This window comes from Patagioenas fasciata, chromosome 31 (genome assembly GCF_037038585.1).
Source record: "Patagioenas fasciata isolate bPatFas1 chromosome 31, bPatFas1.hap1, whole genome shotgun sequence".
Taxonomy (NCBI): domain Eukaryota; kingdom Metazoa; phylum Chordata; class Aves; order Columbiformes; family Columbidae; genus Patagioenas; species Patagioenas fasciata.
Window position 1 is genome coordinate 3,336,750 of NC_092550.1, and position 14,243 is coordinate 3,350,992.

A 14,243-nucleotide genomic window follows, 5' to 3' on the forward strand; every position below is an offset into this window, starting at 1 on the left:
TCCCAGTTCCTCCCAGTCCCTCCCATTGGGTCCCATTGGGTCTCATTGGATCCCAGTCCCTCCCATTGGGTCCCATTGGGTCCCACTCCCTCCCATTGGGTCCCAGTCCCTCCCAGACCCTCCCATTGGGTCCCATTGGGTCCCATTGGGTCCCATTGGGTTCCATTGGGTACCAGTTCCCTCCCAGTTGCCTCCCATTGGGTCCCAGTCCCTCCCATCGGGTCCCATTGGGTCCCAGTCCCTCCCATCGCGTCCCATTGGGTTCCAGTCCCTCCCATTGGGTTCCATTGGGTCCCATTGGGTCCCGTTGGGTCCCACTGTGTCCCATTGGGTCCCATTGTGTCCCAGTCTGACCCCCCAGCCGGAATCCCACGGTCAAGATCTCGTTTGCGAGGCCGCTAACGAAGCCGGAGCCGCCCCCAACGAGGCCAGAATGACCCTGGAGGTGCTGTGTGAGTCAGCCCAATAATCACCCCAAAAATCACCCCAATAATCACCCCGGAGACCCCAAAAATCAGCCCCTGGGACCCCAAATATCACCCCAAAAATCACCCCAAAAATCAGCCCCTGGGACCCCAAAAATCACCCCAAAAATCAGCCCCTGGAACCCCCAAAAATGACCCAAAGGGACCCCCAAAAATGACCCCAAATATGATCCTGGGAACCCCCAAAAATCCCCCCCTGGGACCCCAAAAAAGACCCAAAAAATGACCCCGAGGACCCCAAAAAATGACCCCAAAATTCACCTCCTGGGACCCCAAAAATCACCCCAGGGACCCCAAAATAACCCCCAGGGACCCCCAGTATTTCCCAGTGCCTTCCCAGTATCTCCCAGTCCCTCCCAGTTTCACCCACCATGGAAGCCCTGGGCCCCCAGTCCCACCCAGTCTGACCAGTTCACCCCCAATGGAGCCCCTGGGCTCTCCCAGTTCCCCCCAGTCCATCCCAGTCCCTCCCAGTCTGACCAGTATCCCCAGTTCCCTCTCCCCATGGAACCTCTGGGTTCTCCCAGTCCATTCCAGTCCATTCCAGTCCATCCCAGTCCCTCCCAGTCTGACCAGTATCCCCAATTCCCCCTCCCCATGGAACCTCTGGATTCTCCCAGTCCCTCCCAGTCTGACCAGTATCCCCAGTTCCCTCTCCCCATGGAACCTCTGGGCTCTCCCAGTCCATTCCAGTCCATTCCAGTCCATCCCAGTCCCTCCCAGTCTGACCAGTTCCCCCAGTTCCACCTCCCCATGGAACCTCTGGGCTCTCCCAGTCCCTCCCAGTCCCTCCCAGTCTGACCAGTGTCCCCAGTTCCCCCTCTCCATGGAAAATTTGGGCTCTCCCAGTTCCCCCCAGTCCATCCCAGTCCCTCCCAGTCTGACCAGTTCCCCCAGTTCCCCCCCCATGGAACCTCTGGACTCTCCCAGTCCATCCCAGTCCATCCCAGTCCCTCCCAGTCTGACCAGTGTCCCCAGTTCCCCCTCCCCATGGAACCTTTGGGCTCTCCCAGTCTGACCAGTATCCCCAGTTCCCCACTCCATGGAACCTCTGGGCTCTCCCAGTCCCTCCCAGTCCCCCCCAGTTCCCCACTCCATGGAACCTCTGGGCTCTCCCAGTCCCTCCCAGTCTGACCAGTGTCCCCAGTTCCCCCTCTCCATGGAAAATTTGGGCTCTCCCAGTTCCCCCCAGTCCATCCCAGTCCCTCCCAGTCTGACCAGTGTCCCCAGTTCCCCCTCTCCATGGAAACTTTGGGCTCTCCCAGTTCCCCCCAGTCCCTCCCAGTTCCTCCAGTTCCCCACTCCATGGAACCTCTGGGCTCTCCCAGTCCCTCCCAGTCTGACCAGTGTCCCCTCTCCATGGAAACTTTGGGCTCTCCCAGTTCCCCCCAGTCCCTCCCAGTCTGACCAGTCCCCCCCAGTTCCCCCTCCCCATGGAACTTTTGGGCTCTCCCAGTCCCTCCCAGTTCCTCCAGTTCCCCACTCCATGGAACCTCTGGGTTCTCCCAGTCCATCCCAGTCCATCCCAGTCCCTCCCAGTCCCTCCCAGTCTGACCAGTTCCCCCAGTTCCCCCCCCATGGAACCTCTGGACTCTCCCAGTCCATCCCAGTCCATCCCAGTCCCTCCCAGTCTGACCAGTATCCCCAATTCCCCCTCCCCATGGAACCTCTGGGTTCTCCCAGTCCCTCCCAGTCTGACCAGTATCCCCAGTTCCCTCTCCCCATGGAACCTCTGGGTTCTCCCAGTCCATTCCAGTCCATTCCAGTCCATCCCAGTCCCTCCCAGTCTGACCAGTTCCCCCAGTTCCACCTCCCCATGGAACCTTTGGGCTCTCCCAGTCCCTCCCAGTTCCCCACTCCATGGAACCTCTGGGCTCTCCCAGTCCCTCCCAGTCTGACCAGTGTCCCCAGTTCCCCCGCCATGGAACCTCTGGGCTCTCCCAGTTCCCCCCAGTCCCTCCCAGTCTGACCAGTATCCCCAGTTCCCCCTCCCCATGGAACCTCTGGGCTCTCCCAGTTCCCCCCAGTCCCTCCCAGTCTGACCAGTATCCCCAGTTCCCCCTCCCCATGGAACCTTTGGGCTCTCCCAGTCCCTCCCAGTCCCCCCCAGTTCCCCACTCCATGGAACCTCTGGGCTCTCCCAGTCCCTCCCAGTCTGACCAGTGTCCCCAGTTCCCCCTCTCCATGGAAAATTTGGGCTCTCCCAGTTCCCCCCAGTCCATCCCAGTCCATCCCAGTCTGACCAGTCCCCCCAGTTCCCCCTCCCCATGAAACCTTTGAGCTCTCCCAGTCCCTCCCAGTTCCACCCAGTTCCCCACTCCATGGAACCTCTGGGTTCTCCCAGTCCATCCCAGTCCATCCCAGTCCCTCCCAGTCTGACCAGTATCCCCAGTTCCCCCCAGCCCCCCCCAGATCCAGGGGCTGGAGTCCCCCCAGGTGGGGGCGGGGGAGACGCTGCGATTGGTCTGTGAGAGCCGGGGGGGGAACCCGCCCCCCAGTCTGCACTGGGAGAAGGTACTGGGAGCACTGGGAGCACTGGGAGGGGGCACTGGGGGCACTGGAAGCACTGGGAGGGGGCACTGGGGGGACTGGGAGCACTGGGAGGGGAAACTGGGAGGAACTGGGAGCACTGGGATGGGGCAATGGGGGCACTGGGTGCACTGAGAGAAGGTATGGGGGGCATTGGGAGCACTGGGAGAAGGTACTGGGAGCACTGGGATGGGGCACTGGGAGCACTGGGGGCACTGGGAGGGGGCACTGGGAGCACTGGGAGAGGGCACTGGGGGCATTGGGAGCACTGGGATGGGGCACTGGGAGCACTGGGAGAAGGTACTGGGAGCATTGGGAGAAGGTACTGGGGGCACTGGGAGCACTGGGAGGGGGCATTGGGAGCACTGGGAGGGGGCAATGGGGGCACTGGGAGCACTGGGAGAAGGTACTGGGGGCACTGGGAGCACTGGGAGGGAGCACTGGGGGGACTGGGAGCACTGGGATGGGGCACTGGGAGCACCGGGAGGGACTGGGAGCACTGGGATGGGGAACTGGGAGCACTGGGAGGGGAAACTGGGAGGAACTGGGAGCACTGGGAAGGACTGGGAGCACTGGGAGGGGGTAATGGGGGCACTGGGAGAAGGTACTGGGAGCACTGGGAGTACTGGGCTGAGGAACTGGGGGCACTGGGAGCACTGGGAGGGGGCACTGGTAGCACTGGGAGGGACTGGGAGCGCTGGGATGGGGAACTGGGAGCACTGGGAGGGGGCAATGGGGGCACTGGGAAAAGGTACTGGGAGCACTGGGATGGGGCAATGGGGGCACTGGGAGAAGGTACTGGGAGGACTGGGAGAAGGTATGGGGGGCATTGGGAGCACTGGGAGAAGGTACTGGGAGCACTGGGATGAGGAACTGGGGGCATTGGGAGCACTGGGAGGGACTGGGAGCGCTGGGATGGGGAACTGGGAGCACTGGGAGGGGGCAATGGGGGCACTGGGACAAGGTACTGGGAGCACTGGGATGGGGCAATGGGGGCAACTGGGTGCACTGGGGGCACTGGGAGAAGGTACTGGGAGGACTGGGAGAAGGTATGGGGGGCACTGGGAGCACTCGGAGAAGGTACTGGGAGCACTGGGAGCACTGGGATGAGGAACTGGGGGCACTGGGAGCACTGGGAGGAGGCAGTGGGGGCACTGGGAGAAGGTATGGGGGGCACTGGGGGCACTGGGGGCACTGGGATGGGGCAATGGGCCCGCCCCCTTTTCCTTGACCCCGCCCCCTTTTCCTTGACCCCGCCCCCTGAGTCCTGGCCCCACCCCCTGAGTCCTGGCGCCGCCCCCTTCTCTGGCCCCTCCCTCTGAGTCCTGACCCCACCCCCTTCCCTGGCCCCTCCCTCTGAGTCCTGACCCCGCCCCTTTCCCTGGCCCCTCCCTCTGAGTCCTGACCCCGCCCCCTTCCCTGGCCCCTCCCTCTGAGTCCTGACCCCGCCCCCTTCCCTGGCCCCTCCCTCTGAGTCCTGACCCCGCCCCCTTCCCTGGCCCCTCCCTCTGAGTCCTGACCCCGCCCCTTTCCCTGGCCCCTCCCTCTGAGTCCTGACCCCGCCCCCTTCCCTGGCCCCTCCCTCTGAGTCCTGACCCCACCCCTTTCCCTGGCCCCTCCCTCTGAGTCCTGACCCCGCCCCCTTCCCTGGCCCCTCCCTCTGAGTCCTGACCCCACCCCCTTCCCTGGCCCCTCCCTCTGAGTCCTGACCCCACCCCCTTCCCTGGCCCCTCCCTCTGAGTCCTCACCCCGCCCCCTTCCCTGGCCCCTCCCTCTGAGTCCTGACCCCACCCCCTTCCCTGGCCCCTCCCTCTGAGTCCTGACCCCTCCCCCTCCCACAGCCCCACCCTCTGAGTCCTGACCCCGCCCCCTTCCCTAGCCCCGCCCCCTGAGTCCTGACCCCACCCCCTTCCCAGGCCCCACCCCCTGCTCCTTGACCCCTCCCCCTTTCCTGGCCCCGCCCCCTGAGTCCTGACCCCGCCCCCTTAGTCCTGACCCCACCCCCTTCCCAGGCCCCACCCCCTGCTCCTTGACCCCACCCCCTTCCCTGACCCCACCCCCTCCCACAGCCCCACCCCCTGAAACCTGACCCCGCCCCCTTTCCTAGCCCCACCCCCTGAGTCCTGACCGCGCCCCCCACGGCCCCGCCCCCTGGTTCCTGACCCCACCCCCTTCCCTAGCCCCCCCGAGTACTGACCCCGCCCCCTTAGTCCTGACCCCGCCCCCTTAGTTCTGACCACACCCCCTTCCCAGGACCCGCCCCTGAGTCCTGACCCCACCCTCTTCCCTGGCCCCGCCTCCTGATTCTTGACACCACCCCCTTCCCTGGCCCCTCCCTCTGAGTCCTGACTCCACCCCGTTCCCTGGCCCCTCCCCCTGACCCCTCCCCCTCCCACAGCCCCTCCCCCTGAGTCCTGACCCCACCCCCTTCCCCGCCCCCCCGAGTCCTGACCCCACCCCCTTCCTCAGCCCCACCCCCTCCCACGGCCCCGCCTCCTGATTCCTGACCCCACCCCCTCCCACGGCCCCAGACCCTGATTCCTGACCCCACCCCCTTCCCTAGCCCCGCCCCCTGAGTCCTGACCCCACCCCCGAGTCCTGACCCCACCCCCTTCCCAGGCCCCACCCCCTGCTCCTCGACCCCACCCCCTTCCCTAGCCCCACCCCCGAGTCCTGACCCCTCTGCCTCCCACAGCCCCGCCCCCTGAGTCCTGACCCCACCCCCTTCCCAGGCCCCACCCCTGTTCCTTGACCCCACCCCCTTCCCTAGCCCCGCCCCCTGAGTCCTGACCCCTCCCCCTCCCACAGCCCCGCCCCCTGAGTCCTGACCCCACCCCCTTCCCTGCCCCCCCCGAGTCCTGAGCCCCCTCCCACGGCCCCGCCCCCTGAGTCCTGACCCCACCCCCTTCCCTGACCCCACCCCCTCCCACGGCCCCACCCCCTGCTCCTCGACCCCACCCCCTTCCCTAGCCCCGCCCCCGAGTCCTGACCCCTCTGCCTCCCACAGCCCCGCCCCCTGAGTCCTGACCCCACTCCCTTCCCAGGCCCCACCCCTGTTCCTTGACCCCACCCCCTTCCCTAGCCCCGCCCCCTGAGCCCATGCCCCCTCCCCCTCCCACAGCCCCGCCCCCTGAGTCCTGACCCCACCCCCTTCCCTGCCCCCCCGAGTCCTGAGCCCCCTCCCACGGCCCCGCCCCCTGAGTCCTGACCCCACCCCCTTCCCTGACCCCACCCCCTCCCACAGCCCCTCCCCCTGAGTCCTGACCCCACCCCCGAGTCCTGACCCCACCCCCTTCCCAGGCCCCACCCCCTGCTCCTCGACCCCACCCCCTTCCCTAGCCCCGCCCCCTGAGTCCTGACCCCTCCCCCTCCCACAGCCCCGCCCCCTGACTCCTGACCCCACCCCCTTCCCAGGCCCCACCCCCTGCTCCTTGACCCCACCCCCTTCCCTGGCCCCGCCCCCTGAGCCCATGCCCCCGTTCCCAGGCCGGGGTCCCCCTGGTGGGTTCGTGGGTGACCGAGGGTCCCCCCCGGGTGACCCGGAGCCGTTTGACCTTGACCGTGACCCCGGGGGACGACGGGGTCACCCTGAGCTGCCACGCGCGCTCCCCGGCCCGGCCTGCAGGGGGCAGCGCCAGCATCACCCTCAGCGTCACCTGTGAGCACTGGGGGCACTGGGATGTACTGGGAGTTACTGGGAGCACTGGGAGGTGGTACTGGGATGTACTGGGACATACTGGGAGCACTGGGAGGTGGTACTGGGACGTACTGGGAGATTCTGGAAGCACTGGGAGGTGGTACTGGGATGTACTGGGAGATTCTGGGAGCACTGGGAGGTGGTACTGGGACATACTGGGAGCACTGGGAGGTGGTACTGGGCCGAACTGGGACTTACTGGGAGCACTGGGAGGTGGTACTGGGCCGTACTGGGAGATTCTGGGAGCACTGGGAGATGGTACTGGGACGTACTTGGACGTACTGGGAGATACTGGGAGCACTGGGAGGTGGTACTGGGATGTACTGGGAGATTCTGGAAGCACTGGGAGGTGGTACTGGGATGTACTGGGACGTACTGGGCCATCCTGGGAGATACTGGGAGCACTGGGAGCCCATACTGGTCTGTACTCGTCCATACTCATCTGTACTGATCTATCCATACTGGTCCATACTGGTCCATACTGGTCCGTACTGGTCTGTACTGGTCCGTACTGGTGCATACTGGTTTATACTGGTCTATACTGGTCCATACTGGTTTATACTGGTCTATACTGGTCCGCAGACCCCCCGGCTGAGGTGACGATCTCGGGGACGCCGTCGGTGGCCGAGAACGCGACGCTGACGCTGTCGTGCACCAGTGCTCCCAGTAACCCCCCAGTACGGCTGCGCTGGTGGCTGGGGGGACAGGAGCTGCCGCCCAGTGACACCGCCCGCATCCCAGTATGGGACTGGGAGGGACTGGGAGGGAACTGGGAGGGACTGGGGGAAACTGGGAGGGAACTGGGAGGGACTGGGAGGGAATTGAGGGGACTGGGAGGGGACTGGGAGGGACTGGGGGAAACTGGGAGCGACTGGGAGGGAATTGAGGGGACTGGGAGGGGACTGGGAGGGACTGGGGGAAACTGGGAGGGAACTGGGAGGGGACTGGGAGGGACTGGGGGGGACTGGGAGGGAATTGGGGGAACTGGGAGGGGACTGGGAGGGGACTGGGAAGGGACTGGGAGGGACTGGGAAGAGACTGGGATGGACTGGGATGGACTGGGAGGAACTGGGATTGGACTGAGAGGGAATTGGGGGAACTGGGAGGGGACTGGGGGGGACTGGGATGGACTGGGAGGGAACTGGGATGGACTGGGATAAGTGGGGGGAACTGGGGGGGACTGGGAGGGAACTGGGAAGGGACTGGGGGGGACTGGGAGGGACTGAGGGGGGAACTGGGAGGGAATTGAGGGGACTGGGAGGGGACTGGGAGGGACTGGGGGGGAATTGGGAAAACTGGGGGGGACTGGGAGGGGACTGGAGGGGAACTGGGGAAACTGGGAGGGCAATTGGGGGACTGGGAGGGAATACTGGTCCATACTGGTCTGTACTGGTGTCCCCGGGTGGGGTTCAATGGCACAAGCCAAGGTCACGCTGGTCCGTACTGGTCTGTACTGGTCCATACTGGACCATACTGGTCTGTACTGGTGTCCCCGGGTGGGGTTCAATGGCACAATCCAAGGTCACACTGGTCCATACTGGTCCGTACTGGTCCATACTGGTCTGTACTGGTGTCCCCAGGTGGGGTTCAATGGCACAAGCCAACATAACACTGGTCTGTACTGGTCCATACTGGTCCGTACTGGTGTCCCCGGATGGGGTTCAATGGCACAATCCAAGGTCACACTGGTCCATACTGGTCCGTACTGGTCCATACTGGACCATACTGGTCTGTACTGGTCCATTCTGGTCTGTACTGGTCTGTACTGGTGTCCCTAGATGAGGTTCAGTGACACAATCCAAGGTCACACTGGTCCATACTGGTCTGTACTGGTGTCCCCAGGTGGGGTTCAATGGCACAATCCAAGGTCACACTGGTCCATACTGGTCCGTACTGGTCCATACTGGTCTGTACTGGTGTCCCCAGGTGAGGTTCAATGGCACAAGCCAAGGTCACACTGGTCCATACTGGTCTGTACTGGTCCATACTGGACCATACTGGTCTGTACTGGTCCATTCTGGTCTGTACTGGTCTATACTGGTGTCCCTAGATGGGGTTCAGTGACACAATCCAAGGTCACACTGGTCCATACTGGTCCGTACTGGTGTCCCCGGGTGGGGTTCAATGGCACAATCCAAGGTCACACTGGTCCATACTGGTCCGTACTGGTCCATACTGGTCCGTACTGGTGTCCCCGGATGGGGTTCAATGGCACAATCCAAGGTCACACTGGTCCATACTGGTCTGTACTGGTCCATACTGGACCATACTGGTCTGTACTGGTCCATTCTGGTCTGTACTGGTCTGTACTGGTGTCCCTAGGTGGGGTTCAGTGACACAATCCAAGGTCACACTGGTCCATACTGGTCTGTACTGGTGTCCCCAGGTGGGGTTCAATGGCACAATCCAACATAGCACTGGTCCGTACTGGTCCGTACTGGTCCGTACTGGTGTCCCCAGGCCGAGGGGCGGGGCGTGATGACGCAATCGAACGTGACGCTGCGGGGGCGGGGCCGCGACCACGGGCGCCCCCTGGAGTGCGAGGCCGAGGGTGCGGCCGGGGCGGGAACGCGGAGCGCGAGCGTGGTGCTGAGCGTCAGCCGTGAGCACTGGGAGCACTGGGAGCACTGGGAGGGACTGGGAGGGGAGAGGGAGGGACTGGGAGGGACTGGGAGGGACTGGGAGGGGAGTGGGAGGGACTGGGAGGGGATTGGGAGGGACTGGGAGGGGAGTGGGAAGGACTGGGATGGACTGGGAGGGACTGGGAGGGGAGAGGGAGGGACTGGGATGGACTGGGAGGGACTGGGCGGGACTGGGGGTGGAGAGGGAGGGAACTGGAAGGGACTGGGAGGGAACTGGGAGGGGAGAGGGAGGGACTGGGAGGGGATTGGGAGGGACTGGGAGGGAGTGGGGGGGACTGGAGGGGACTGGGAGGGACTGGGAGGGACTGGGGGAGAACTGGGTGGAAACTGGGAGGAAGCTGGGAGGGGATTGGGAGAGGCTGGGAGGGACTGGGAGGGGACTGGGATGGACTGGGAGGGAACTGGGAGGGACTGGGAGGGGAGTGGGAGGAACTGGGATGGACTGGGATAGACTGGGAGGGACTGGGAGGGAGTGGGAGGGACTGGGATGGGCTGGGAGGGGACTGGGAGCGTATTGGGATGGACTGGGATGGACTAGGGGAGACTGGGGGGGGAGAGGGAGGGACTGGGAGGGACTGGGAGGGAACTGGGAGGGACTGGGAGGGACTGGGAGGGGAGAGGGAGGGACTGGATGGGACTGGGAGGGACTGGGGGAGAACTGGGTGGAAACTGGGAGGGACTGGGAGGGAACTGGGAGGGGATTGGGAGAGGCTGGGACGGACTGGGAGGGGAGTGGGAGGACATGGATGGACTGGGAGAGGCTGGGAGGGACTGGGAGGGACTGGGGGAGAACTGGGTGGAAACTGGGAGTGACTGGGAGGGACTGGGAGGGGATTGGGAGGGACTGGGATGGACTGGGGGGGACTGGGGGGGACTGGGAGTGACTGGGAGGGGATTGGGAGGGACTGAGATGGACTGGGATATATGGGGAGGGAACTGGGATAGACTGGGAGGGACTGGGGGGGACTGGGAGGGACTGGGAGGGACTGGGTGGGACTGGGAGGGAACTGGGAGGGGACTGGGAGGGGACTGGGAGGGACTGGGATGGACTGGGATGGACTGGGAGGGAACTGGGAGGGGATTGGGAGAGGCTGGGATGGACTGGGAAATACTGAGATGGACTGGGGGGGACTGGGAGGGGATGGAAGACACTGGGATGTACTGGGAGTAACTAAGAGGGGACTGGGAAGGACCTCCCGAACTCCTGGGTCCCCCCCGAACTCCTGGGTCCCTCCCGAACTCCTGGGTCCCTCCCCGAACTCCTGGGTCCCTCCCGAACTCCTGGGTCCCCTCCCGAACTCCTGGGTCCCCCCCGAACTCCTGGGTCCCTCCCGAACTCCTTGAGCTGTAACTCAAAGCCCGTCCCCATTCCCCATCACCCCGTGGGCGGGGCCTGTGGGGGAGTGGGCGTGGCCTCCACTGACCCCGCCCCCTTCCCCCCCTCCCAGACCCCCCCCGGGAGCTGTGGCTCGACGCCCCTCCCCCCAACGCCACGTTCCGCGCGGGGACGCGCGTGCGGCTGCGGTGTCACGCGCGGGGGGGGCACCCATCCCCCCGCCTCACCTGGAGCAAGGTGGGGGAGGGGCACCCACAGCCCCGGACGCCTGGGTCCCTCCCCGAACTCCTGGGTCCCCTCCCGAACTCCTGGGTCCCCTCCCGAACTCCTGGGTCCCTCCCGAACTTCTGGGTCCGTTCCCGAACTCCTGGGTCCCTCCCTGAACTCCTGGGTCCCTCCCGAACTCCTGGGTCCCCCCCGAACTCCTGGGTCCCCCGCGAACTCCTGGGTCCCTCCCAAACTCCTGGGTCCCTCCCGAACTCCTGGGTCCCTCCCCGAACTCCTGGGTCCCTCCCGAACTCCTGGGTCCCTCCCGAACTCCTGGGTCCATTCCCGAACTCCTGGGTCCCTCCCGAACTCCTGGGTCCCTCCCAAACTCCTGGGTCCCTCCCCGAACGCCTGGATCCCTTGGGGCACTCCTGGGTCCCTCCCGAACTCCTGGGTCCCTCCCCGAACTCCTGGGTCCCCTATTTGGGGTCCCTCCCGAACTCCTGGGTCCCTCCCGAACTCCTGGGTCCCTCCCTGAACTCCTGGATCCTTTGGGGCACTCCTGGGTCCCTCCCGAACTCCTGGGTCCCCCCAATCAGGACGGGCGGCCGCTGAAGGAAGGGACCCAGGTGTCCGGGGGGTCGGTGACGTCACGGGAGCTGCTGGTGACGTTGACCCCCGGTGACAATGGCGCCACCTACAGCTGCCAGGCCAGCGGGGGCGGCCCCTCCCCCGCCAGCACCCGCCTGCGCGTCCTCTGTGAGCAGGGGAGGGGACACCATGGGGACACCTTGGGGACAGCAGGAGGTGGCCTTGGGGGTGGCTGTGGGGTGTTGGTGGCCTTGGGGACATTGGGGTTGATGGTGGGCTTGGGTGGTCATGGGGACACCAGGAGGTGGCCTTGGGGTGTTGGTGGCCTTGGGTGGTCATGGGGACACCATGAGGTGACCTTGGGGACACCATGAAGTGGCCCTGAGGTGGTCTTGAGGACACTTGGGGTGATGGTGGCCTTGGGGTGGTCATGGGGACACCTTGGGGACACCAGGAGGTGGCCTTGGGGGTGCCCGTGGGGTGTTGGTGGCCTTGGGGACATTGGGGTTGATGGTGGCCTTGGGTGGTCATGGGGACACCAGGAGGTGGCCTTGGGGTTTTGGTGGCCTTGGGTGGTCATGGGGACACCAGGAGGTGACCTTGGGGACACCATGAAGTGGCCCTGAGGTGGTCTTGAGGACACTTGGGGTGATGGTGGCCTTGGGGTGGTCATGGGGACACCTTGGGGACACCAGGAGGTGGCCTTGGGGGTGCCCGTGGGGTGTTGGTGGCCTTGGGGACATTGGGGTTGATGGTGGCCTTGGGTGGTCATGGGGACACCAGGAGGTGGCCTTGGGGTTTTGGTGGCCTTGGGTGGTCATGGGGACACCAGGAGGTGACCTTGGGGACATTGGGGTTGATGGTGGCCTTGGGTGGTCATGGGGACACCAGGAGGTGGCCTTGAGGTATTGGTGGCCTTGGGGACATTGGGGTTGATGGTGGCCTTGGGTGGTCATGGGGACACCCTGGGGACACCAGGAGGGGACCTTGGGGGTGGCCATGGGGTGTTGGTGGCCTTGGGGACATTGGGGTTGATGGTGGGCTTGGGTGGTCATGGGGACACCATGAGGTGGCCTTGAGGTATTGGTGGCCTTGGGGACCCTTGGGGTGACCATGAGGTGGCCTTGGGGACACTGGGGTTGATGTTGGCCCTGGGGGGGACCTTGGGGTGACAATGGCCATGGGGGACCTTGGGTTGACCATGGAAGACCTTGGGTTGACCATGGGGGACCTTGGGGTGACAATGACCATGGAGGACCCTGGGGTGACCATGGGGGGATGTTGAGGTGACAATGGCCATGGGGACCTTGGGGTGACCATGGGGACACCTTGGGGTGACAATGGCCATGGGAGACCTTGGGTTGACCATGGGAGACCTTGGGGTGACAATGGCCATGGGGGACCTTGGGGTGACCATGGGGGACCTTGGGTTGACCATAGGGGGACCTTGGGGTGACAATGGCCATGGGGGACCCTGGGGTGACGATGGGGACACCTTGGGTTGACCATGGGGGACCTTGGGGTGACAATGGCCATGGGGGACCTTGGGTTGACCATGGGGGGACCTTGGGGTGACCATGGCCATGGGGGACCCTGGGGTGACGATGGGGGGACCTTGGGTTGACCATGGGGGACCTTGGGGTGACAATGGCCATGGGGACCTTGGGTTGACCATGGGGGACCTTGGGGTGACCATGGGGGACCTTGGGGTGACAATGGCCATGGGGACCTTGGATTGACCATGGGGGGACCCTGGGGTGACAATGGCCATGGGGACCTTGGGGTGACCATGGGGGACCTTGGGTTGACCATGGAAGACCTTGGGTTGACCATGGGGGGACCTTGGGGTGACAATGGCCATGGGGGACCTTGGGGTGACCATTGGGGACCTTGGGTTGACCATGGGAGGACCTTGGGGTGACCATGGGGACACCTTCGGGTGACAATGGCCATGGGGACCTTGGGTTGACCATGGGAGGACCTTGGGTTGACCATGGGAAGACCTTGGGGTGACCATGGGGGACCTTGGGGTGACAATGGCCATGGGGACCTTGGGTTGACCATGGGGACACCTTGGGGTGACCGTGACCATGGGGACCTTGGGGTGACCATGGGGACACCTTGGGGTGACAATGGCCATGGGGACCTTGGGGTGACCATGGGGGACCTTGGGGTGACCATGGGGGGACCTTGGGGTGACAATGGCCATGGGGGACCTTGGGTTGACTATGGGGGACCTTGGGGTGACAATGGCCATGGGGGACCTTGGGGTGGCCATGGGGGACCTTGCGTTGACCATAGGGGGACCTTGAGGTGACAGTGGCCATGGGGGACCTTGGGTTGACCATGGGGGATCTTGGGGTGACAATGGCCATGGGGGACCTTGGGGTGACCATGGGGGACCTTGGGGTGACCATGGGAGACCTTGGGGTGACATTGGCCATGGGAGACCTTGGGTTGACCATAGGGGGACCTTGGGGTGACAATGGCCATGGGGACCTTGGGGTGACCATGGGGGACCTTGGGGTGACAATGGCCATGGGGACCTTGGGTTGACCATGGAAGACCTTGGGTTGACCATGGGGGACCTTGGGGTGACAATGGCCATGGGGACCTTGGGTTGACCATGGGGGATCTTGGGGTGACAATGGGAGACCTTGGGTTGGCCATAGGGGGACCTTGGGGTGACAATGGCCATGGGGGACCTTGGGTTGACCATGGGGGACCTTGGGGTGACAATGGCCATGGGGACCTTG

General features: G+C 64.7%; 1 protein-coding gene across 2 annotated transcripts in view; it reads left to right on the top strand.

The window, feature by feature from the left end:
- The window catches only part of NPHS1 (NPHS1 adhesion molecule, nephrin), a 41,460-nt gene that overhangs the window by 9,270 nt on the left and 17,947 nt on the right, over positions 1-14,243 (top strand). For both annotated transcript variants that reach the window (XM_071800558.1, XM_071800559.1), the window contains 7 exons: positions 349-452; positions 2,878-2,999; positions 6,501-6,672; positions 7,294-7,451; positions 9,172-9,313; positions 10,802-10,926; positions 11,496-11,655. In XM_071800558.1, the coding sequence (XP_071656659.1) occupies positions 349-452; positions 2,878-2,999; positions 6,501-6,672; positions 7,294-7,451; positions 9,172-9,313; positions 10,802-10,926; positions 11,496-11,655 (983 nt within the window). The remainder of the gene's footprint in view (positions 1-348; positions 453-2,877; positions 3,000-6,500; positions 6,673-7,293; positions 7,452-9,171; positions 9,314-10,801; positions 10,927-11,495; positions 11,656-14,243) is intronic.